At 45.3% G+C, this 25,308-nt stretch overlaps 1 protein-coding gene across 1 annotated transcript in view; it reads left to right on the forward strand.

Annotated features, from left to right (window-relative positions):
• LOC125758827 (uncharacterized) overlaps window positions 1-25,308 on the forward strand; it is a 58,353-nt gene that overhangs the window by 10,656 nt on the left and 22,389 nt on the right. Inside the window, exon 2 of the mRNA XM_049416474.1 lies at window positions 22,738-22,877. Within this exon, the coding sequence (XP_049272431.1) occupies window positions 22,738-22,877 (140 nt within the window). The remainder of the gene's footprint in view (window positions 1-22,737; window positions 22,878-25,308) is intronic.

The raw sequence follows: 25,308 nt of genomic DNA on the forward strand, positions 1-25,308 counted from the left end.
CTATAAAAGAATTTTAGCGAGTTTTGAAGACATCCGGAAGGTTGCTCGCGTGTGTCTGCGAGAGCAGACGATGCAGCGCTACGTGCGTCACAGCTTTGTGAGCCCACGTGTTCAAGCTTCCGACGCAGTGACGTCACTGTCCAACTCGGTGCCCAGATACCGAAACCGAAAGTCGTTCATATAAATAAGGTGATATCAAATTATTTAGCGCCAATACGTGAATCTTGGAGCGTGTATCATGCTTCCTAGAGCAATAAAAACGTTTGCAACAAAGAATGCGCAAGCCACAGAAATGTAATGGCACCGCCCTTTAAGTGTTATTACTGATGATAGTAGCCATGGTGACAGCCTCATACTGTACTATGATACCGCAAAAATTGAACAAGTGCTGCTGCAGCATTCAGATGGAATTTTAACACCACAGCTAGTCACCACGTGAAAAAAATGTTTACTTCCAGCTTGATTATGGAACCGGAAATTTCATCCATCCGGAGCTTTCTCTAGCTGGGAAGGCAGCTGGAAAAATCTAGCTGGATGAAATTTCTGGTTCCCTAATCCAGCTTGAAATGCTGGCAATGCAGGAAGGCTGCAGCTGGGGAAAAATCCACATGGATGATATTTCCGGTTCTACGATACAGCTGGAATGTTTCCCAGCTGGATCCAGCTGGGTGCATTAACTTTCAGCTGGAATTCGGCTGGAAGACGTTTCAACCAGAAGCACCCAGCTAGATACATAGTCTGGGGTTGTACACAGCACTGGTTGCTGCAGCCCGAAAATATGATATTTCGCTGCTAGAGAAAGTAGAGCCTTTTAGCAAGTTACGAAAATACGTTACGCAAATGCGGTAAGGCAGTATGGTTGCGCTCCTTCTCTCCCGCTCGTTGTGCTTAACCCTCTCCCCGTTCCAGTGACAGTGCGCCCCCTGAACGACAGGTTCCTCGTTAACAATACGTAGGCTGACTGGCAACAATAAGGCGTGACAACCCCACAGCAATTTTTGAAGAAGCTTTTGTGGTGTTGGTCACTGGCAAAAGCACAACAAGCGGGAAAGGAGGAGCGCTACTGTACGGCCTTACCGTATTTGCGTACCGTATTTCCGTAACTTGCTAAAAGGCTCTAGTGATCGCAGCTTTCATGCTGCAGTCCCCTAGATTGATTACGAAAAACAGCTGATGCCAGCTACTTTCAACTTACTAGAAGCGAGAAAAAAGGCAACTGCAGTACGTGGTTTTCACCAGCAGCTCATGTGCAAACAAGGAAACACTGCTGTGCAAAGTTTATTATGTATTTTAATTAAAAATGTAGATTTGCTTCCTCCGTTTGTTCATGCATGCTCGCCTTCACATTATTCATACTCAGTTTTTTGCAGTCTTAAATCTTCTCACTTGTAGTGCGCATAATGTTATGGTGTGCCAGTGTAGTATCAATATTGTTGACCTGGCCCCAGTAAGCCAGGCAGCCATGCAACGAAAGAATTTTGAAAAGCATTAAACTCATTCAAATTAAAGGGCAGTATTCTGAAAAAAAAATACTACCCGTAAAAACTCCACTTTTCCTGGCGTAAGCTGTTTATATAGCTCTTGCCCACTGTTCGCCTTCGTGGGTGCCCATTTTCCGCTTACACTCCTCTGTGCAAGTGTTCAGATCACCACACAACTTGGGCAGAGTCCCTCACCAAAATAGTTGCTTTTATTGTTTTTGAAAAGCTTTGCTGTGTGGTCATGTGTGATGCGAATATTGTTGGAAAGATGGAACTGAAAGAAGAGAAATGCACAGACAAAGAAAACCTCTAAAATTGTGATAAAAGAACCTCTGCATATCACGTTCAGCTTGAAAAAAAAAATGCTTTTGGATGCCTGGTTGCGACTCAGCAAGGACTGTTGCATGGGGCCTCACTTTGCAGATCACCCACTGCTGAACGCGGCTTTAAACCAGTTTTCAAGTAAACAGAATCGGAAGCGCTCCGCATCCAGAGCACGCTTCACCCATCGACATTAGAAATAGGATATCCGAAATTACAAGCGAGCCCTGAAAAACCAGGACACAAAGATGCAAAGGCGGCAGCACAAGCGCTCACTGAAAACAGTTGTTAGTGAGCGCTTGTGTTGCCGCCTTTGCCTCTTGTGTCCTGTTTTTTTTTGTTTTTTAGTGCCAGGGCCAAAGAGGCAGCAAAGGCTAGAGGGTTCCTGGAATGAGGAGACCTCCCACCTAGGGTAGACGCGGGACTAGCACCGCGACACCGTCTCGTACAATAAACGTTTATTGCTCCTCCTTAGTGCTCTCTTTAGAAAGAATGCTGTACCAACTCGCCGAACAAGCAATCGTTCTAGGATACGCGACAAACTGCTTTTATCATTTCTGGTCTCAGGTACGGACTGCGACTCTGGATTCGTCATCACGGAAGAATTTTTCCGAAAGGGGCTTTAATTTATGCTTCAATGCAGGGACGGAGATTTCGATAGCGCTCATCATGCCGTAGACTTAATTTTGTTGTCGCAACTTCTAGTCCTTCCAAGAAAAGTCGTGCAAGATGCGTGAAGAGAGAGTCATTTTTTCAACAGCGCGAATACGACGTCATCATGCATGAAATGATTGCTACAGTCAGCAATTTATGCTGGAATCTCAAGAATTATGATGTTTAATTCTTCATGCAGCACATATCTACATTTCCGCCGAAGGACTTTTGCATTTACTCATTTAAATAAAAATGTGGACGTGGTTTTGACATATGCGGGGCTACTTTTGGCTGCTTTTACTGCCCTTGGCTCAAGTTGTCTACATTTTGACAACTTTTTCCAATTTTCTGGCTATTTTTTGTCTTTTCGACCTGGTAACCCTGCTGGAATCAAATTCATGTAAAGCAGTCACCGAGTAGAAGAAACCTATGCCGGATTTCTCGCTTCTGAGCCACACGTTACAAGCTGGATCGACATTTTTGTGTAAATTGAGTAGTTGTGCTCATATCGTGGACTTGCAAGGCCCACCGATTACGCAGGCATTTAAAGTTCCGCTCCTGGTTCGACGTAGCGTAGGCACTTGCTTTAGAGGAGGGGCATTCGTTCTATCGCAACGAAGTGCAAGCTACGGTGCGATGATGGGCATGTCATAAGTAGTGATCGTCGGCATATTGGAGCAACACTTCACTATAGCTTGCGGAGTCATAGGTGTACACATGTAATGTTCATTATATGATAATAAAAGCGAATACGCACCCCGCAACCACAATTGGCGTAGGTGTCACATGACACTTGTGATATTACACCAACGGTAATTATGAATTGAACACTGAATCACCTGTGGCGAATAACCAGCATACCACGGGCCAGCATACCACGGGCACTGGTATGCAGGTATGTGCTACATGTCACTGATGGAATGGGTTCCCTGACGTATGCGACAGGGAAGCCGTGTTAGTCATGTGCTGCAGGTGGCCTGCAATGTCGTGATTCATGACCTGCAAGTCGTGTTCATCGTATACTCATGTCGTCCTATGACAATTTTCGTGTATTCCAAGTTAAGGAGACAACCACGAGAGCTACAAGACGTAGGCGGCTAGAGAGATAGATAGACGGACCTTTAGATGAAACGGTCAAAGGGCCTTTGGTTCACTGGCAAACACTTCACATTTGATACTTGGTAATTCAACTGACACACAATCAACTGGCACACACTAAATAGTTACGAGTGATCGTAGGGTGTGATGATGATAACATCTGGAGTTTAATTTGCCAAAATGACAGTATGACTATACGGCACGCCATAGCGGAGGTGTCCAGAAATTTCGATCGCCACCGGGGCACCGGGGGCTCTTTAAAGTGAACCTAAACTTCAAACAATGACCTCTAGCATTTCGCCTCTATCAAAATGTAACCGCCATGGTCGAGATGAAACCTGTGACTTTCTGGTCAGCGACCCAGCGCCATAACCACTATACCACCGCGGCAGCACGTCCTAGTATAAGCAGAACATTTAATCTGAACTTTAAGCAAAGAAAATGTGCCATCATTTCACATATTTTTGTGAAGGTTGCATTCCAGATATACCTTGTTGAATAATGTTCATGAACAAAATGATGTAGGGCGTTTTTTTTTTTCAAGTTACGAATGATTCTTATTATGTACTTCATTTCCAAAAATAACGTTTTACTCAAAGGAATATACAGGAAAAAGTTAGTATTTCGGTTATGTGCTTTGTGTTGTATATAATCCACACAGTAGTACTACTAAATATCTGTTGTGTTTGTAATGTGACTTTTATTGTTTTTCGAAACGGTGTTTCGGGGCAGTCTTAGTACTGGTAAGTTTGTGTTTCATGCTTGAGTTATATTTACAACATAAGATTTTTGTATATGTGCGCTATTCACTAGTCGAGCTACACTAGCTGCCTGGCTATATAAGTTCTGGTGTTTAGGTTCTCGAGCACTTTTAAATTAAACGCCAATAGTAAAATTCGATTTGAAGCAAATGTTTGGAATAGCGGGCGGCAACATGAAATGCATATCTCAAATTGAAAAAAAAATCAAAGGAAACATATTGACTGTGTCTCAGCGAAAGCAAGATACTTCTCTTGTACTTTGCCTAGGCAATAGTCGTGCCATTTAGAAGAGGGGCTCGTTTCCTTGTTAGACACAACCTAATGAAATGCCCTTTTTTCCAAACCTAATGTGCGCTTGTTCTTTCAGCAGCTAGCATTTTCATTATCAAGGAATACGCCAGCTGCGATATTTTCCCAGTGTTCCAGATGGAGTGAACTCAAAACTTCTGTTAAGACCATAATAATAATATCTGGGATTTTATGTGCCACAACCATGATACGATTATGAGGAACACCGTACAGGTGGGCTCCAGAAATTTTGACCATCTGGTGTGCTCCAACGTGCACTGACATCGCATAGTACACAGGCCCCTAGCATTTTGCCTCCATCGAAATGCGACCGTTGCAGCTGGGATCAAACCCGCGACTTTTCGGTCAGCAGCCGAACACTATAACTTCTGTACCGCCACGTAGATAACTTCTGCTAAGCATGAGATGCTGTAGTGTTCGTCAGGTTAAGGCTCTGTCTTGTGACCTAAAGCTTTCATTACTGACGTTGTGCATGTATACATGTATTACAACGTTATAAACTGCACTTTTACCACGCGATATTGTCTGTAGACATGTCTATAGACAAAATGTTCTGCTGGCTATTTCAACTTTCTTTTTTCGGTAATTTGCACATCTGCTGATTACTCGAAAACTACTAGCAAAACATTAAGTGTTTTGATAATTACAGTTCTCTCTAAGAACGAAAGACGGGAGTAGAGTGCAGCGTTCATTTCTTTTTAGACACAACCTAATGAAGCCACAGAAGGCATAGGGGATATTATTTGTAGTTTTGTAGCGTTAGCTACACTTGCCTAGCCGGAGCCGATTTCGCGTGGAGGGTCATGAGCCATGCTGCGCATGCGCGAGGATCAGTGTTGTCACACAGCTGGGACACTGGAGCTGGCATCTCACGCGCTCTCCGACACTGCCGCTGCTGGTCTGCGCGTTCGGGAGGAGCGGCGTCATAGGCGCGGTAGACACGCTGGCGCCGGCGCGCGCGAAGACTCCGCCACCGCCGCGCGCGGCTCGCCACTGCTGGTCAGCACCGCACTCGAGAGGAGTGACGTCGTAACCATAGACACAGTGGCGCCGGCGCGTGCGCAGCTATTTGCCTTCGCTGTGCAGTCGCCATCTGACACTGCGCTGGGGCCGCTTGATAGCGCCTCAGACTGGCGTTTGCAGGCGGGTAACGCCACGGAAAAGGAGAGCGCAAATGCTGCTCGACGGCGCAGAAGAGCCGAGCAGCTTATCTCATCGGATCACGAAGTAGTTGCATGGTAATTGCGGTTCAGCGTACGAAGAACGAACAGAAGAAGGCTAATAATCTTAGACAATCGGGAAAGCTAAGAATAAACAGCTGAACTTTTGCTAACGCTACATATATCCTGACATAGCGGAGCTAAACCACTGCAAATTTTTTGATGGTGTACGTAGTAATTAAGATAAATGGAAAGGCATTAAATATTGTTTGAGATTAATATGCACAATTGTTCAGCTCTAATGCACTGATACTACATGTAATGCGTCGGTAACTGTCTTTGATGACTATATTGTACGAAAACTCATTTACATCGTGTTTCTCGGCTCCATTGTCTCTTTTCATTTTAAAGCCTGTTTCCGTGGAAGCGTTGAACATTTTGTACAATAATTGTAGCTGCGTGCCGAACTTGATTTGTGTTGTTCTCAATCTTCTCCTAGAATAGGCGGAATTCTGCACTACAGGGCTCTTAAGTAATACTAGCCGTCTAAGTTTTTCACAGCAATGTAGCATGGGACCCAGCTGGGAGAGGTGTTTCAAACAGAATTTTTTCCAGCTGGCCATTATAGTTCCCGTTGTACTCCAGTTTAAGCGGCTGGAAATGGCTGTTTCCAGTTGCTGCAAACACCTTCCGGCTTCTGGAAATGCTGCCTGCTGGAAATAGCAGTATTCCAGCTGTCACAGGCACTCCTTGGCTTAGCTGGAAAGGTTGACTGCTGTAATGATGCCCATTCTGCTGGAAATAAATGCAGCTGGCAGCTGGAAACATGTTATTTCCAGCAAAGCAATCTTAAATTTACAGTTAAAATGCACCTCTTCCGGCTGGATATTGGTGCTCCCGCTGGATATGTAGCTGGAAATGCTCCTTCCAGCTGGAATGTACTCCTTCATTTTCATGTGGGGGCTCTCGCCTTTTCGCGGTCCTTCGTGTCCCGCTCGCGGTTGGGATACAGATGACATTTCCTGGTGGTTCCCTGCTGGGTCAAGAATGTCCCCGAAAAATAACTAAAATAGCACCATTCGTGTGAGTGTACAGACATCTCTACTCTCGTGTACTTTGTAGATTGCAAATGAAGTTAGTTGAGCTGCCAATCCCGCGGTAGATGACTCTTGGCCGGACTGGGAAGAAAAACATGGCTTTCGCCTTGGAGTCGTCTTAAGTGAATGAATAAAATACCCTGCTTCCGTCAGAGCGCCCGAGCTGCGGTTCTAAACGGCGAAGTGGGAAAGGTCCTCGAAATAAAGAATGTGAAAAAATAACGATAAATACGACAATGTCATGTCTAAAGAAACAAGTAGCGTATTTTCGAGGTGTCCGACAGTGTAAAAATTACGATACGTAATCAGGCAGTAGCGAAAGTACTTGCTCCTGATGGCAGCGCCACTGCAAGCTCGGCGGCACTAAGAAATTTCTAGATTTTTGAGCGTGACGCACTAGCTTTTTAGAAGATGATCAAGCGCCGTCCTGTTTGTCCGCTTCTAGGTTTACTTGATGAGCGCACTGTGTGTGCTCGACCGCGCTTGAGTCTGTTTGTGCGGCGGTTAAGCATGCTTCGGTATGCCCACCTGCTGTGCCCGAAGTAGCAGAATCAAATACAACAGCAAAAACAAGCTTTTCAAGAGCGAAGCTGTTTAAGGTGTCTGTAACTTGTGCTTCGTCGTAAAAAACTATCATCATCATGAACCGGCACGCGCTCTCTTCATTCTCTTCACAGTCAAGCTGTTTAAGCTATCGGTAACTTGTGCTCCGCCGTGCATAACTCTTCAGGTGGGTATGCGCCATAAGAATTGGGCACGCCGCACTACCGAGTACAGCTGGTGCGAGCGTTAAGGAAAGCTCTGCTCGGCGTAGTGGAGCACATGAACACGTGAAGAGAGAGAAGAAAGAAACATAAAAAGAAAGAGAAAACAGAGATAGAGAAAGAAAGACAGACATAAAGACGGAAAGAAAGCAATAGAAAGAAATACAAAAAAATGAGAGAAATAAAGAGAATAAAGACATAAAAAGATAGAAAAGACCGACAAAGACACACAAAGAGATAGAAGGAAACAGACACGAAAAAGAGATAGAAAAAACAGAAAGCAAGAGCAAATTGAAAGCGAGAGAAAAAAATTATGGCTCCAAGTCACGTAGCGAAGATGGTTGGACAGCGAAGCTGTAAACACCCAGAACGATTACTCATTGCGACGTCGCTTGAATGATCTTCCGCATAAGAATCGTACAGAAGTGAGATTGGCGCCTGACCTTCACCAGGAGCATGGCCAAGAAGTGCGTCTGGTCTTGTAGACCGGGCATGCATATTTCACCGTACACAACCGTCTGACTCGACGCACTCACAGCCATGACGCATTGCTTTGGGTCATCCAAGTCGTCGACGTCCATCAGCCTCTCGACCTCGTCTTCGTCTATGTCCCTTTCGTCGGGGAGACGTTCGAAGTCTGTGGGTTGAAGCGAATGTTGTTTAACTTGTAGGGCGGACTCTGGAGAAGAACGTTAATAAATTCAGAATCTGCACCCTTGAAACGGTTCATAGCATCGTACCTTCGTCGCTTACGCTGAGCGCATACAAGGAGCGGCGTCGAGAACGTCTGTTAAATTTAGAATATGCACCCTTGAACGGAGCGTCCGAGCACGACTCCGTTGTTTTGCACACGCATTTATTGCTCACGCGTCCGAGCGCGACGCGGTCTTTTTTTGCCCACGGAGACGAAACCGTTGGGGGTAGAGGCATGCAGCTTTGCTGTGATAAAGGGAATAAATACATAAAAATATAGAAAGACTGAGAAAGACCTAGAAAGAGAGAGAAAGAGATAGAAACAGACGGAAAAAGAGAGAGAAAAAACGGAGAGCAAGACAGAAGGCGAAAGAAAGAGAGCAACAGAGACAAAGAGAGAGAGAGAGAAAAAAGCAAAGAAAGAGAGAGAGAAAGGCAAGAAAGAAAAAGATAAAAAGTAAGAGCGAAAAACAGGAAGAAATAGAGAGGGAAAGAAAGCAATAGAATGAAACAGATAAAGAAATACAAGAAACAGAGAGAATGAGAAGAAGGAGAAAAATAAAGAATAACAGGGAAGGCCAGCCAGGTGCGCTCTTCTTAAGGAGGCACTTCGCCGTGTCCCCACTTGGGAGAAAAAAATTAGCGCCTTTTTTTTTCCGCAGAACCACTCATCTTTCTTGAGGGTTGATACCACTAGTACGAAGCTGCCAACAATATTTTCACTACACCGCAAAACAAAAAATAAAATCGGTACTTGCTGTGCACACCCTAGAGGCGCATGCTGCAGCTGCTAGGAGCGAGCCAATAAGTGCACGCCAGGTGGTGAGAAGGGAGAATGGAAGGATAAAAGGGCCCGCGCTTCAGACGGTGGTTCCCTGGGCGCTTAGCCGTGCTCCCTATATGGTCGCAGAAATGAGCGCCTTTTTATATCTACCTCAAAAATTTCTACTACTGCTTTCGCTCGCCGGTCCTCGCCCCGCAAACATCCGATACTGAACGTATAGAACGCAAGCAAGCGCTTGCTGTGGGAAAGTCAACGCCGGCAAAGAACCAAAGATCCGTCGGTCCTCGCTAAGCAAGGAGCAGCGCTACGCCAACGAAAACAAGCTGATCCGGAGCTCAGTGCTAGAGAAGCAGGGGCTGAACGCAAGCGTTCAGCAGCAAATACGAGCCAAGAAGCGGAAGAGCAATACAGTAGAGAATACGTGCCAACAACAGATAAGAATAGAGCACAACCACAGCTCCGCTTTGTCTGCAGATTTCACATGCGTGGGATTATAGGTCAGCAAACTCACTCATGAGTCGATTCACTCATGAGTGGCGTCGGCATGCTACACTTTATTCTATTACTGGCTGGTTCAATCCGCCAGAAAGGAACCGCCCACATTCGGCAATTTCTAATATCGTGCTGAACTTTACCGGGTTTTTCGGAATTGCCGTTCAGTAAACGTGCTGTCATTGCATCTTACGTTACACACGTAATTCATTGCGATTAAAAAATGATACAGTTGATAAAACGGAAGAACGTAGAGCTCAGAAAAGTCCTGTGTGGGCGTCATACGCAGTCTGGGTAACGTGACGTAAAGGTTTATTTGGAAGGGAGATAGCCTATCTATATCACTTTTGGATGTCGTTCCCCGCACGAGGCTGCGCAGTAGTTTGCGTGAGAAGGAAATATACATTTATAAAGCAATACCTTTATTTTCTCAGAAAGAGTGTATCGGAATTTACAATGTATAGCACACACTCAGGCGAATTTTGCTGTTACGTGCTCTACGTGCTCATAACATTTTAAGTGTTTATTGAAGGTTATCCCCAGTGTTTTCACATCAGCTGCAATAAGAACTATTTCATTTCCAAGAAACATTTGCAAATCACGACATGCACATTTTGCGATCGGCGTAAACGGTACGTTTTTTTTTCTTTTTTGCATTTACCTCTAATTAATTCACTTTCGACTATATATATTGCGTGACGTAGTATTGGCAAGCTGCGAAAACGTTTCTAGGATGTACGACTGCAAAGAGAGGGCATTATCATCGATGCAAGGTACTACTCTGGCCTCATCGGTAATATTTATGAAGTCGTTGATATGCATGTTAAAAAGCACGTGTCCTAATATACTTCTAGAGGATCCCCCTTTGTGTGTTTAACTTCATTGCCCATTTCCAACGCTGACACAGTATTTCCTTTTGTTCAAGTACGGCTCAAGAAGTTCAGGAGGCAAGTTGCGAAATCCGCAATTCTCTAATTTTATGAACAAAGTAGTATGAATAATTCTACCGAATCCTTTAGAGAAATCTGCGAAAACACAGTGTTAGTTTCTTTTCCTCAAACCCTCGCAATATTAGGTCTTTTTGGTTTAACAGAGACATTTCTGTTGACATGCCTCGACGAGGTCCGAAATGATGCGGAGTTAACAGAATGTTTTTCAGAAAATGAGAGAATCTTTTTCCATGTTATATTCTAGAGTCCTTCTGAAAAACTGGAAGCATTAGCATGCGCCAAAAATTTAAGAGGCCGTTTATTTCGCGAGACTTGTACAAAATAGTAACTTTTGCGCATTGCATACTTCACAATAACGCCCCGAGTAGGCAGTGAATGATGGCATATATGGGCAAGCGATTGTGATATTAAAAAGCCTTTCAAAACAGGCGAGCTATTTGAAACGTTAGCATCTACGTTTAATGGAACAATGCTTGCTTTGCAGTTTCCTGTGTTCGTCAAACAAGAAGAAAGATGATCGACACTTGCACACGGGAGTGTGGTAAAGGTTGCAGGTAAGCATTTTACAGCGAAAGCTGTTATGAGATCACAACAACAAGGGCCGTTTTTGGCGCCGTAGTTGACCGCAGCTGCCGCCGCCGGTGTCCGTAACCACTATCGCTCGAAATAAGAAAAAAAAACGAAATAAGAAAAAATATCCGGGATGGAACGAGGTTCGAACCTGGGCCCTCTGAGTGGGAGCCCAGTGTTCTACCTCAGGGCCATGCCGGTTTTTGTCTTTATTGCAGAATGTAACATTCAAACAAAAACAAATACATCCGCACTAAGCTTCAAGCTTAGTGTTATAGATGCCGGTGCTTGAAAATGCTTTGCAAAATGACCCTTTATAGGCTTGATGTCGGGAAGGAACCACATTAACATATGTAATGTAGTGTGGTAGAAGACAACCAGGAGCCACACAACGCGAATTCTGTAACCAGGCGTCACACAACGCGAATTGCGCAACGAGAGCGTTGTTGAATGCCTCCAACCCATTACAAAGGGATCTACCATTATTTCTTTATCGTCATCAGCCACAGCATCAACAAAGTGAACATAATGTCTTACAGGTATTTAGCGGGTACCACGGTTCTCCGCAGAATGACGAAAAATTGCATAGTGGCTGCTTCCCTTCTTCACAAAAATTATTATTTATAGCGTAGTGGGTTTTTCGCAGTGCACTTCTATTGGTTGCCAAGAAAGCCCATAAGGCTGCTATGATCCATTTTCTCAGGGTCTCAATAAAGGTAATTCTCCCTCTCTCTCTCTCTTTAACGTATGTTATAAGCGTGGTGGGAGAGAAATAACGACCGGGAGTCACACAATGCGGATTACGTAACTAGCGGGTCATATAAAGCTGGCGTAGGTTTGTGGCGTAGTGGGTACGTTGCTAGTGTACTTGTATTAATAGCCACAAGAGAGTTTATAACGGGCTCTAGAAATGCCGCTTTTCCAGCTTTCGCTGTGACTGTGGTGCGCTATCCGCGCAGACCTGGCGTTTTCTTTTTTGAGTTGTAGATAAATTTAAACTTTGTAACCACGCTTATTCGTGTGGAAGCCACCTGCACAGATATAACTTACTGCAGCCAACAGGTATTTATACCAAGTCTACGCAGTGTTGCTTGAAGTGATACGTAGCGGCTGTGCTGTTTCGCTTGTCTCAATTTTTTTGGTATATCTGTCTCACAGCGCTTCAACGCTTAATTTAGGAGCATCGGGCATGTTTCTGACAGCGGGTGCGGCGCCTTCGGATGGTATTGTTGATTGCTGTGGTAGCACAAGAAACAGAACACAAGAAAGGCACATGAGGACACACACACAGCGTGTGCATTTCTTGTGTTCTGACTTCGCGCTATCCTAGTAAGAAAAAAAAATATACCACCAACAAACCCACTTTGCAACTTTAATCACCTTGCGGGCCGCACCCTATCAAAGCTCCTGAGATCCAGTCAGATCGAATTATGGTGGTGCATGCACCGGCATAAAGCTTCGGGGCATGCTCTAGCTCTGGAATGCAGCCTGGTGAAGCTACAGGCCAAAACTCCACAGAATGTGCTGAGAACTTGCCGCTGGCACCCGTCCAAGGTTCCCCGAATAAGAAATCTCCTACCTTGACGTCTGTCCACGAAATTGCCTCCCGCAAGGGCCGGGGCAGTGAAGGAGGTTGCAGCGGAGGGGTTAAACGGAATGTCTGCCAACGTTGCCATTTGAAAGGCTTTTCACATATCTCATATATGGGTCATTAATGAAGTGAACCAAATGTCAGGGGTCGGGAAACATATAGATTGTGTTCTCCGGAATGACGGCAATCTGGACACCGATTCTGAGATATAGAGTTGCTGTTCCAAGGTTATGTTTCATCACATGGTGACCGCATGAGCTGCTTCACGACAAATGTGCTTGAGACCGGCCACGTCTGTGTAGCTCATGAACATACTTATTAGAAAAGAAATTATGGGATGAAGTCAGTCATATGCTGGTCGGGCCGCTAGCGAGAGGTCCACGCGTCGCTGTTTGAGGCCCCCCGTCTACTTCAAGGTCAGGAAGATTTTTCGGATAAGTCTGAATCTTCTTCCACAGTTGCCTACATGGACGCTACTGTGGAGTCTTCTGAAGGCCCAGAAAAATGCAATGTAAACCTCCTTAGCGATGTCGCGGATAGTGAAGATCGCACATGCAAATGCAACTCCTGAAAATATGCCTAAATGAAACTGAACCGTTATATTTAAGCCACGGAATCCTGAGAAAATCCACTCACATTGAAAGCCGCCTTTGAAGAGGTAGCACCAGATGGCGTGGCAAAAGTACGAACTAATGAGCGTTTCAATCGCCTGGCTGTGGACACACACGATGCAGGTGCAGATGTCTCCGAATGCCTTCTGAGAACTAAAAGCATTGAGGAAATACATCTTCAGCCTTACGAGCCGCGGCTTGATAACTGTGGAGTAGACTTCATCAAGAGAGTTCGTGCGGACGTTGATCAACAGGGTATTCACTCGGTACTCCTTAAAAGGGCCCCTATCAAGTCAGTATGGCTACTGGGATAGTCAGAAAATTTCCGCGTTATATTTGCCACAAAAACTGTGCTCGAATAAGCCATTCTGGGTTGTACACGTTATCGAGTGTTCCAGTACATTGCGTCTCCGATAGAATGCTCCAAATGCCAACGTTTTGAGCATGTGGCTGCTACCTGTCGACTACAAGCGCGATGCTCATGCTGTAGAGGCAACCACGACGGATTTTCCTGCGAAATTGAAAAACCGAAGTGCTCAAACTGCAAGAAAAATCATGAATCTTTGTCCTGTAATAATGAAAAAATCCGTAAACAGGGGGTGGGTGCTCGAGCCGACGTTTCGACAAGTGGACTTGTCTTCTTCAAGGCTGGAACTGATTTCCTTAGCGTCTGTGTGTATATGCTTCGTGCCCTCTCCACCAAAAGGGAGAAGGGGAGGGCAACTGCCAGAGTGGGGGTGGGGGGGGGGGGGGGGAGAGGCCGCAGTGACGAACTGAGTGAGTCATAAGGAAGGCGAGAAAAAAAAGACAGAAAAAAGGAACAAAAAAACGGGGCGGAGGAGAGGGGAGGATATACCCTTCGCTGAATGATTGTCAGTGGAAGCACGTGGCACTTTATCAATGGTAGGTTCGAAATTGCTAGAAAAAGGGCTAAACTCTCATTGGCTTTCGTTGTGTATGTGCCATACCGAATAGAATCAAGAGCCCCCTTATAAACTTTAATACTTGCTGACTGGAGTGTATTGAACTTGTGAATAAGGTATGACTCTGTATATTTTCTGTTTCTTGGGGACCGGAAATCTGACTGAAGTATGTAAAGTTTGAGATCGTCGAAGTTATGACCTGCTACAATAAAATGCTGTGCCACCGCTGTGGGTAACTTCGCCGTGTCCGCGCGATGCCCGTTTAATCGAACATTGACAGGTTGTCCCGTTTCGCCAATGTAGTGTTTTTGACAATATGAACATTCGATCATGTAGATAACGTTTGAACTAGTGCAGGTAAAACTAGATTTTATATGATGGACGTAATCACTTCCGGTGCTTTCAACTATAACGTCATCTTGGAGGTACTTACAAGTCTTATATCTTGGACGAGAACAAGGTGTAATGTGGACAGTAGAATGAGGGTTTATTTTTGCGTGCACTAACATGTCCTTAAAATTTTTAATGCGGCGATACACGACCTTTGGTACTCCGGGAAACGCTTTTCTAAGGCGCTCGTTGCTTGCCAGTATTGGGTAATACTTACGGAGGATATTATTTATGTTTGGTAGCGCATTTGAGTATTTGGTTATAAATGCTGGCGGCTGGTTGGGCTGTGCTAATACCTCAATTTAATACCCTTTGAGCTAGTGATGATTTCCCATCTAGTTGGCATGCTTCGAATAACAGAGAGCTGAGCTAGTTGGTAAATATTCATTCTGAAAAGACAGGGCGTGCAAACACGGACACAAGACAGAAGTCAGGACACCACAAACGCCGACTAACAACTGTTAGTCGACGTTTGTGGTGTCCTGACTTCTTTCTTGTGTCCGTGTTTGCACGCCCTGTCTTTTTAGAATGACATGCTTCGTTGTAGACCTTGTTTAGAGCATATTGCGGGTAATTTCTTTTAACTAATGTTTCCTTTAGGTTGCTTAAGTGGTGAACGTAGTCACCGTCGTCGCTACAGATGCTTCTTATACGCCTCGCCTGTCCTACAAGTATCCCTTGTTTGCAGTGTTGCGGGTGATGACCAGTGTAATCTAGGTATTGCTGTCTGTCTGTTGGTTTTCTATAAAGCGTCGTCTTTAATTTTCCTGCTTCAATAGATACCGTCGTGTCTAGGAAGTTAATTTCACTGAAACAATGGTGCATGGTGAGTTTAATACTAAAGTGAAACATGTCACAGTGGTCAGTGAATGCGTTTAGTGCGCTTACGCGATGTTCCCATATGATAAATATGTCGTCTATGTAATGGAGATAGGTGGAAGGCTTCACTCAACAGCTCTGATTCTAACTGTCCCATAAAAATGTTGGCGCATGTTGGCGCAAAAGGGCTTCCCATACTAGTGCCGAAAGTTTGCAGGTAGTAGGACGAATCAAATTCAAAATAATTTAGCGTGAGGACTAATTTCAGTAACGATAGGTAAACTTCAGCATTATGTGTTTGCTTGCTTTCTATGAGTGATTTTGAGACCGCTTCGATCCCTTCAGTACAGGTATATTCGTATACAAGGAGCAGACATATGATGTTACCAGAATGGCCTGATCCGAGAGTGTTTGTGTTTCGTTAAGAGAATCTGTTATTCGAATGAAATTAGGCGTATCTTGAACAAAAGACGGTAGGTGAGATGATATTTTAGATAAATGATGATTTAGAAATGCTAATAGTGACTCAGTGGGTGTATTGTTGTTAGATACTATAGGCCTGCCCGAGATTTGTGCGATAAGCAGTTCATCTACGGACACCTTATGAATCTTCGGCAGAAGGTAGAAGCGGCCTGCTTGCTTGTTTTTAGGCATCAGGAACCGGTGCTCGGAGCGTGTGATTATTTCCTTGGACAGGAAAACCGTGATCGTATGTTGAATGCTATTACTATATTCTTGAGTCGGGTCCGAGGCTAATTTTTGATAGTGCGTGTTGTTGCTGAGTTGTCTGATAGCTTCGTATTTGTATTTTTCTATAGGCCAGATTACTATACTACCACCCTTGTCCTCTCGTTTTATAACAATGTCCTTTCTGTTTAAAAGTTATTTCAGGACCTCGTGTTCTGCATAAGTTAAGTTCTTCGTCTTTCGATTCTTGGTATTTATCTGTATCTGGTGTCTCATCGCAAGCTTCCATCTTCTCCTTCCTGCTGTTTTAGGGGCGAAGCTCCTTAAGGCGGCACCCGTTCGTCCCTCGTAGTTGTCGTAGTCGTAGTGCGTAACCAGTCGTAACGCTAGTACCAGATCTTGACCTCCAAGGTGGTGCCGGTGGGAGATTTTTTCTTTGCGTTGTTGAAATTCGCAGCGTGCGCGTTAACTAAAAGCCGAATTCTTCTGTCTCTCATTCCCCATTAGCAGCCATTGGCATGTTCCAGTAGGAAACGTTAGAAGTAGAAGTGTAAGTGTTAGCTAAAAGCCGACTTCTTCTGTCTCTCATTCCCATTAGCAGCCATTGTTTACCTCCAAGGTAGTGTCTGGTGAGATTTCTCCTGTGCGTGATTAAACAATAAAAATTTTATTCAAAACGCCGTTGATTGATGAAATAAACCAACGAAAGGCGCCAGATGTTTTCTAAAAGCAAAACGAAAGAACGCCAGATGTTTCTAAAGCAAAACGAAAAGACGCCAGCTGCTTAAAGGGGTCATGAAGCACCCCTTGGGCTGATTGAAAAAACACATCCTGCGGAAAGCTGACACGGCTATGAACTGCTCTGCCAAATATTACAGTCGTGCGCGCCGCGTAATGGCCACAAGCGGAGCGCGAAGTTGCCGTTTCCCCAGGCACCCTCTTTTCAAACAGAGGCCGGTTCTCACTCTCGTCGGTGGGCGGGGCGTCTGTCCGCTGTACGTCGCAAGAGACATAGCATGCTTATTGGCCGATAGCCGACGTAAATCGAGAGCGGCGTTCGGATCAGATGCGCTTCTTGCCGCGGGCTGCCGCCACTTGCCGGCGCCGCACTCCTCAGTACACGGTAGCCGCACTCGCGCACGCGAATCACAGCGCGAGAGCGAATCGAGTTTCATGACGCGCGCTGGCGTAACTTCTTTCCCCCATGCCATCCCTCCCTGTCTAGCTTCCAGTGCGTTCGTCGGCACGAGAAAAGAAAGAAAGCGCTGGGAGCGTGCGCCAAACCCCCGTAACTCCGCTGATTCTTGACGGATTCGAGAAATTTTTGCGGCAATCGATTCGGGAGGCAGTACACTCCGATACTGAGGCCATTAGATCATTACTTGGAAAAGTGGTTCATGACCCCTTTAACGAAAGACGCCAGATGTTTTCTAAAGCAATGGTTTTCTAAACAATGAAAATTCACAGCGTACATGTAAAATTAAAGTGAGCTGCAAGTCGTCATAACTCATCGAACCTTTAGTATAAACGCGCCCGATCTCACGTCGGTGATGATGTACTTGGCAGAATTCACGGAAGATTCACGGTTTACCGATGAACCTCCGCAGCTTCGCCCACTCATCATCATTCACCCCGTGGATATGCTGTGATTTTTTGGATTTCTCCTGTATTAAGTTTGAACAAAATGTTCTAACGTTGCCATTTCACAGAAGGCCGTTCCTATATTTCCTACATGGCTCACTTCTTGAAAGGATTTGACGTCAGGTTTCGAGAAACGCATCGACACTAATATCCAGAATGACTAAAATGTGGACGCCGATTCTGAAATATTGTTTTAACCGCGAAGCTGTTCAGCAAATCGTTCCTTGTGCGCCGAACCAAAAAACTATCATCATCATAAACGGGTATGTGCCACTGAAATTGGTTACGTCCGACTCCTCACCAGTGGTCCACTAAAAATGAAGAAGGCAACAGTTAGTCCAACAAATGGCTGCGAAGCGACGGCGGCGAGCCGAAGACCCTGAGTACGTATGACGAGAGAATACTAGGGAACGGGAAGGGCAACGGCGGCTGCTAGAATACCCCTAAGCGATGCAAGGCCTATGCCAACGACGACGTGCCCGTAGATCTATGAGAGGTGCACCGCTTCCCGGATATCGCTTATTAGGATCGCGAGTGCGCACCGACTTTCGCCTTTCTGGATACAGTCTAATCTTCTCGTCGATTGGAGTGGATGCCCGGAGAGTAATCTGATGCTAAATGCTGGCGCTCAGCCAGCTGACACATCAAATGAATATGTGGAAGTGACGTTGAAGTATGGCATTTTGACATTACGATGATTGCAGCATGCATACCACCTCGAGCAGCATTTCATGTGGATGACTGCAGGACATATTAGATGCAAAGCCTGGACCAGATATTCTAACAGGCGATTTCAAAGCGCATCATTCAGTCTTGGGAGGCAAGATATTGACTGTACATGGTTGGCTTCTTTCTTGAGCTGGCCCATAAAAATGACCCGATCGTTCTCAACGATGGACTGTCAATCTTCTGCAAGGATGACTGATCCAGTGCGCTCGACGTCGCCGTGATTTCACCTTGCCTCACGTATCTGCCAACTTGGTTCTCAGATATTGAAGGTCACGGCAGTGACCACGTCCCCTTGCAATTTTTAACTGCGTAGCATTTTAGGGGCGCGGCATGTCGTCCATCCTCTTTCTCAAGCCGCATGGTCACGCAGTGGTCTACACAGGCGTAAAACAAGGCTACGAATGTTCAAAACCAGGGCAGAATGAGCTGACGAGGTATAAAGTATTATAAACTACACAAATAACCAAGAATTAATCTCAATAATTTATCTAACATCGCGAAAAACACTTCTGAAACATCCGGCTGAGACCTGCGCCGCGTAAGAGAGGGCACCACCGTCTCGGCAAGCGCGCGATTGCCGAGGGAATCGCTGGGTTGCCCGCGCTGCGCACTTCCTCAGGTTTCACGGTAGTGGAGCTGCATTAAGCGCAGGACTACACCAAGACCTACAGAAGAACTACATTTGCGCTATATTAACCGAATTATTAGCGCTGGATTACAGCAGAATTAGCGCTACATTTAGGGCTGGACTTAGAGTGTTTAACAATATCGCGCCAGCAGTGACCCCTGGACATGGGAGCGCGTAATAAAGGCGAGAAGTAGCGAGATTTCCTACATGATGTGCAAGCTCGGAAAGCACACTCGTGCGCCAGCGCCGTCTGCTACGCTGTTTTGCTTAAATATGCATTATCAGCCTTATATGTGCGATCGCGTGTTCAGAAAGCCGGTATTACGCCGATCGTCAAGTCCCTTGTCGTTGCACCTCGTAGATATTAAAAACTACCGTATCCAGGGGACGACGCCCGTGCGATATTATTAAAAAATTTCATGGGTGTACCAACGCACATTTCTTTGGGCTGCCCTCTGCGGTATACAACAGAGAGCCGGCATCTGTCTTTTGGATGAAGCCCTAAGCTATAAACATAACATAGTGATCTGTCGCAATTTGAGTCATGTTGTGTGTTAGTGAAAACGCGAAACAGTGGTCGTTATATCCGTACACTGATTTGTTTCAAACAGGTTAAGTGAAGTATGCATGTTCTGGTATGAGATCGCCTGTGTTTAGCATTAGCGCAGTAGGAGTTTTGGCTCACGCGCTCGGTGAGAAGCTATGGTTTTTACCATTTCACAAAGCACTGCTTCACATGAACTGCCAAAAAAAAAAAAACGCCATAAGTTTTTTCTCGCAGAGAATACATCTACGAGACGAAACAGTCATTTTGGCTGGCCTATGACCCAGAAAACGAGGGGTAAGTTTGTGTCGCCTGTGCAGCTGCATGCCGCTTCGCTAATTCTGGCGCCCTTGTTTCCCCGCAGAGAATACTACATCCGTCTCAAGCTCCTCATGACTTCTCGTTCCGTGGACGTCATGCACATCATCCCCCTCATCAAGGTGATGTTCCTTTAGCTCGCTTAATTTCGCGTTTGCTGGATTGTAAGTCCGCACATGATTACTTTCATACCGAGGAGCAGTGTAGAGAAAAAAATACACTAAGCATACAATCACACTTGCAGATTTTCGACCCAAATGCAAGTGGAGCATTCAAATATAAATATCTTGTAATAAATGATCCTGCGGAGACGTTTCTTTCAAGGACGTTGATGAAGCTTTTGGAACGTCCGCCAGCTCGCACTGATTGACTGGTCCCTCACAGTGACCTAACCGTACGCTCCATGAGAGACTGTCTCTGTATATCTAACAGAGTGCTTGGAAATTACTGTCAGATCATTTTTCCGGTTTAACAGGATATAAAAACTGGTTATTTGGCTATTCTTACTTATAAGGCCGACTATTTACTATATTCCGCTTGAAGAACCGGTTAGCCAAATAGTCGGATATTTTGACACAAATATTGCGCGTCGTTATTAGCGTATTGAAATTTTGGGTTCTATGGGATACATGGATATGCAACATGCAAAGCACAATATTTCATGTACTATAAAGCGCTAGCTTCTTTATTAGAAAGCTTGATTGCGTCTATGACTTTGACTATGCTTCCTTTTACAATTTGTGCATCATCCCCTGTTCTGGGAAAGAACCATTACTGTCCTCATTTTCCAGGAAGATTGTCTGCGTCGTTAGGCGGCGATTGTTCGTGCGATGTTAAGATTTTTATATTCTGCATAAGATGAGCCGTAACAACGGGCGCCGCGGCCAGCCTAGCGTCATTGCCATCTTGGGGTGAAAGTCCGCATTTTATTGCTGTAATTTATCATTGTAGTTGTTCCAGCATTCCATGTGCTTTCGTTAGAAATCTCCAGGGCATAAAAGAGCATATCTCAAAGAAAAGGATTCAAGAATCCATTGTGTGTTTCTTGTTAACTTCTCTTCTGTTTCTGAAGCTGCTCATTTCATTCAATTTAACACACCTTAAGGGCCCCATTTCATAACGTAAGAGGGCACACATGTGTTTTCAAAACAACGCACTGGAAAGCAACTGTTAGCAAATGTAGCAAGATAAATGGAACAAACAAAAGTAGCCTGCTCCAGAAAAACGCCAGCCCTGCGTGGAACGTGCACCATAGTCACAGCATGAGCGGAGGATCGGCCTTTTTAGAGCCTATTGCAACTTTCTGAGGACGCGTACTGGAAGTACAGGTGCGAAGAACCCCACTACGGCCTAATTCGTCATCGTATTGCAGAGCAGCGAACTACCTACTACGCGTCTGTAGGCAATATGTGCACTTACGTACGCAGCTGCACATTTTGTTGATGCTTTGGCTGATTATGTTGAGGATAAATGGTGGCTGAGCCCTTGGTAATAGATAAGCAGCTTTAAACAATCCACTCGTTACGCAATTCACCGTGGCGTTGAATCGCACAAAGTGTGACGCCAGGTGCAACTCTAGCCTTTTGTCACGCAATATGTGCATAGCTCTTTAGTTGAATTCTAGCCCGATACGACGCCTTTGTAGCGTCTTTTACAGCGTAACCTGTTAAGGGCTCACAACAACACCCGATTTTGGTGGCGATGTCGTCTGCCGCCGCCGGTGTCTCACAGCTATCGCGCACAACGAGAAAAAGAAGAAGACGAAGAAATGATTTGAGGCGGGTTTCAACTGAGCAGTTCTCCTTGGCAGTAAATAATTCTACGACAGAGCTACGCTAGTGCTTGAGGCTGCTTCGGGAAAAGACCCTATATACAAAAGTCATGTTGGCCGAGGAGACTCATTGAAAGTTATCTTTTGCGTGGCAGATGCATATAATCGCACCAGGCGTCAAGTCATGTGAATTGCGCAACGAGTGTGTAGTTTGAAGCTGCCCATCCATTACGAACGGCTCAGACATAACTCATCAACATTATCAGCCGCGGCATCAACAAAGTGCGCGGCAGCGCAGGTGTACAGGTTGTCTTACTGGCTCGTTGTCGCTGCTTCGCTACTTCTCATAAGAGAGTTCACAGCGGGATCTGAGAAGGGTCCTCCTCCGGCTCACTCTGACTACTGCTCTGCGTGTTCCGCGGCGGCCTGGCGCTATTTGGAGCCGATGACGACACAGTGCTCTGACTGCACCGGAGAAATGCACCGCGGTGGCGCAGTGTGCCTACACTGTATTGGCGCCTTAAAACGCAATAAGCAGCAACTCACGCTCATTCACGTGGGTGTGCTTGTACGTCTAGGGCACCGAAGCATACTTCTTACATGTTTCAAATATTTGTAACGTGCTTGGCGCCCGTCAGCATGGCGTTGCGAACACGACTGAGCCAGCAGTGGGGATGGTTCGCCCCGTTTACAAACGAGAATATAGAAGCGGAGTGTAAACTGCCAATTTCCGGGTTCGCACATGGCGCGCTGTCTAGAAAGGGAGTGTAAACGGTTAGACTTTCAGATTTGCACACGGCACATAGCTCTAAATGATGGCTTCTTGGCAGCGTAAATGTAAGCTGTGCAGGCCCGATGGCAGGTACGGCTAACAATTACTCCAGTATGGGTAGCATTGCCTTGGAGTGTATGTGCTGCGTTCCTAACAGGAACAAACGTGTTTTTGCGCAGGGCACTCAGATACTGGGCATAATCGGCGGCTACCTCGGCTTGTGGCTGGGCCTGTCGCTGTACCTGATCGTGTACCTTGGAGCCAAGTGGATGCTGCTCACGCTGCGGCGCCGACTGAGTTCAGCGTTAAACAGGGCCAGGTAAAGTCTCTTTGGTGTACCTATAGAAATAATGATTGGCTGGTGTTCCTGGTAAAGTGCGATGAGGCTGCGGCTAGTAGCAAGGATGGTCCTGTTTTGTGCGCAGCGGTTTTTAGTTAGTTGTGTTCACCTATTCGATGATGTTGTTTGTGAAAAGTAGAGCACTGAAAGGAGAATAAAATTCAAAAGGAACGACTTATGGGCTAGTTGGATGAGGACTGTTGCGGACAAAACGCAGAGACACAAGAAGGAACGCAGATACACAGACGAAGCCCAAACTAACAACGATTCATTGGCGGGAAATGAGACTTTACTTATAATTAAATTTGAACACACATTACGTATTGCAAAGCAAAGTACAGGCGAAACCTTAACATGCACGTGTCGTACAAGTTAGATAAGCAATTTCTTTGGCTGATAAAGAGATGGATCGCATGCTGATGCATTTGTCTTTGAGCCATGAGATCTTGTGAGATTCAATAATTAGGCGGGTTTTTTCGTTGCTGTTCTTTGCAATTACAGTGCAAAGTTGGATGTAAATAATTCACGCAGTCGCGCAGAGAATCACATGGACGGCGAAAGAGCAAGGCAGAACTCGGCGGAGATAACAACTTAGGGTTTTTTTCACGTGATCACATATATACACAACACCGCGTTCTTTGCCCTGCCTTGCTCTTTCGCCGAACATGTGATCCTATGCGTTACCGCGTGAATAAAATTCGTTGAGAGACCGTTTGTGCAACATAGATTATAATATAGTGCTGTGAAATGAAATGACTCTCCGTGAACACAGCGCGAAAAGGGAGACGCAAGCACAGACAAGGACAAGAACAAACGCCGACTTTCAATGAAGCTTTCAAATAAAAACAAAACAAAACAAGATGAATATATACATAAAAAATTCGGCAGATCCCACGTACCATAGGAGTCGTTGTTATGGGAAGGATGCGGCGGGTAGTTGACTGTAGCGTAACTTTTTTTTTACTTGGCGACACTTTCAAAATGACGCTAAAGATTCGTATAAATTTATACGCACTCATATATATATATATATATATATCATATATATATATATATATATATATATATATATATATATATATATATATATATATATATATATATATATATTGAAGAGCCGCATATGTGTTATATACCCAGTTGTTTACGGTTGGGTAAGGCTGCCGAATGGCAACGTGGGTATTACCAACATTAGAAGCGGTAAACTGATATGTAGTGCTTATACGTGTCCCGAGAACGCACGCACGTTTCACGAACCCGTGTGCATGTGTGCAAGAAGTTCTTGACAGTTCTTGAACAAGGGCATCATCACCGCGATCACTGAGCACCAGCAGCAAGTCATGCTTGTTACAGGATCCGGTCGTGATCGTGGTGACGAGGGGTCCATGTGTAGTGAAGTATGTGGTATAGTAGAGCTGTTGAAATTTGTGGATGCCTCGGTCACTTCGTCGACAAATTGTCTGTCGACAGAGCCGGCGACATGTCGGAACCTGAAACCATCCTTCGCGTTGGTGAGGTATAGGCCGTCGAGTCTGGTAGGCCTGGATAGTGCTACGTAGACCAACGTGAGTGGATGGTGTTTGTCGTATTCGTAACAACCTGGGCGTATGTGGCCTACGTAGCCTAGTCTACAAAGCGGCTGTCAATCAATCTGGCGTCATCCTCGGTCAGCATGAGGCCATCGCCCAGCCTCGTAAGAAATGAAGAGGACACTGCGTCGTTCTGGTGGACGAAGTGCACCTTACGGTGCGTTGATGTGGATATCATATGTAACTTTCGTTAATGTATTCCTCCGGGGTCGAGCAATGCTTCAATATAGGTTGCTGAATCATAAAAATACAAACATATTGTTTATTAGACTGCTATAAAAGCGGAGCCAACACTGAAACCACAGACGTTAATCTGATGACGCCTGTATCGTAGGAGTATCATGTAGTGTTTATTGCTTTCTTGTAAAATTAGATAGCCACCACCACAACCACAATTGACGTTGCACCGTTATTACGCCTGCGTAGGCTGTTTTTCCAAACCAGTTTATAGACCTGGCGTGGCTCAGTGGTAGAATACCTGATTGCCACGCAAAATGCCTGGGTTCGATTCCTGCTGGGATCCTAATTTTCATTCTTTCCATTCGTTGAGTCAACGCTGCCAAATGTTGGTTTTCCTTAGCGCTCTAGCATTTGGGGTACCAATGTCTGTTCTCGCTGTTCCTGGGTAGATATAAACTGTCAATCACCTGTGGCGCATACCTGTGCACCGCGGCCCGTGGTAAACGGGTATGTGCCACACGTGTCTAGTGGAAAGGGTTTGAGGACGTACGCGACAGGATTTTAACGTTATTCATGTCATGACCCGACAATCATATTCGTCAAATCCTCTTACCCTCCCATGCAAATTTTGGTCTACACCA

The sequence above is a fragment of the Rhipicephalus sanguineus genome, chromosome 6 (genome assembly GCF_013339695.2).
Source record: "Rhipicephalus sanguineus isolate Rsan-2018 chromosome 6, BIME_Rsan_1.4, whole genome shotgun sequence".
NCBI classification, from domain to species: domain Eukaryota; kingdom Metazoa; phylum Arthropoda; class Arachnida; order Ixodida; family Ixodidae; genus Rhipicephalus; species Rhipicephalus sanguineus.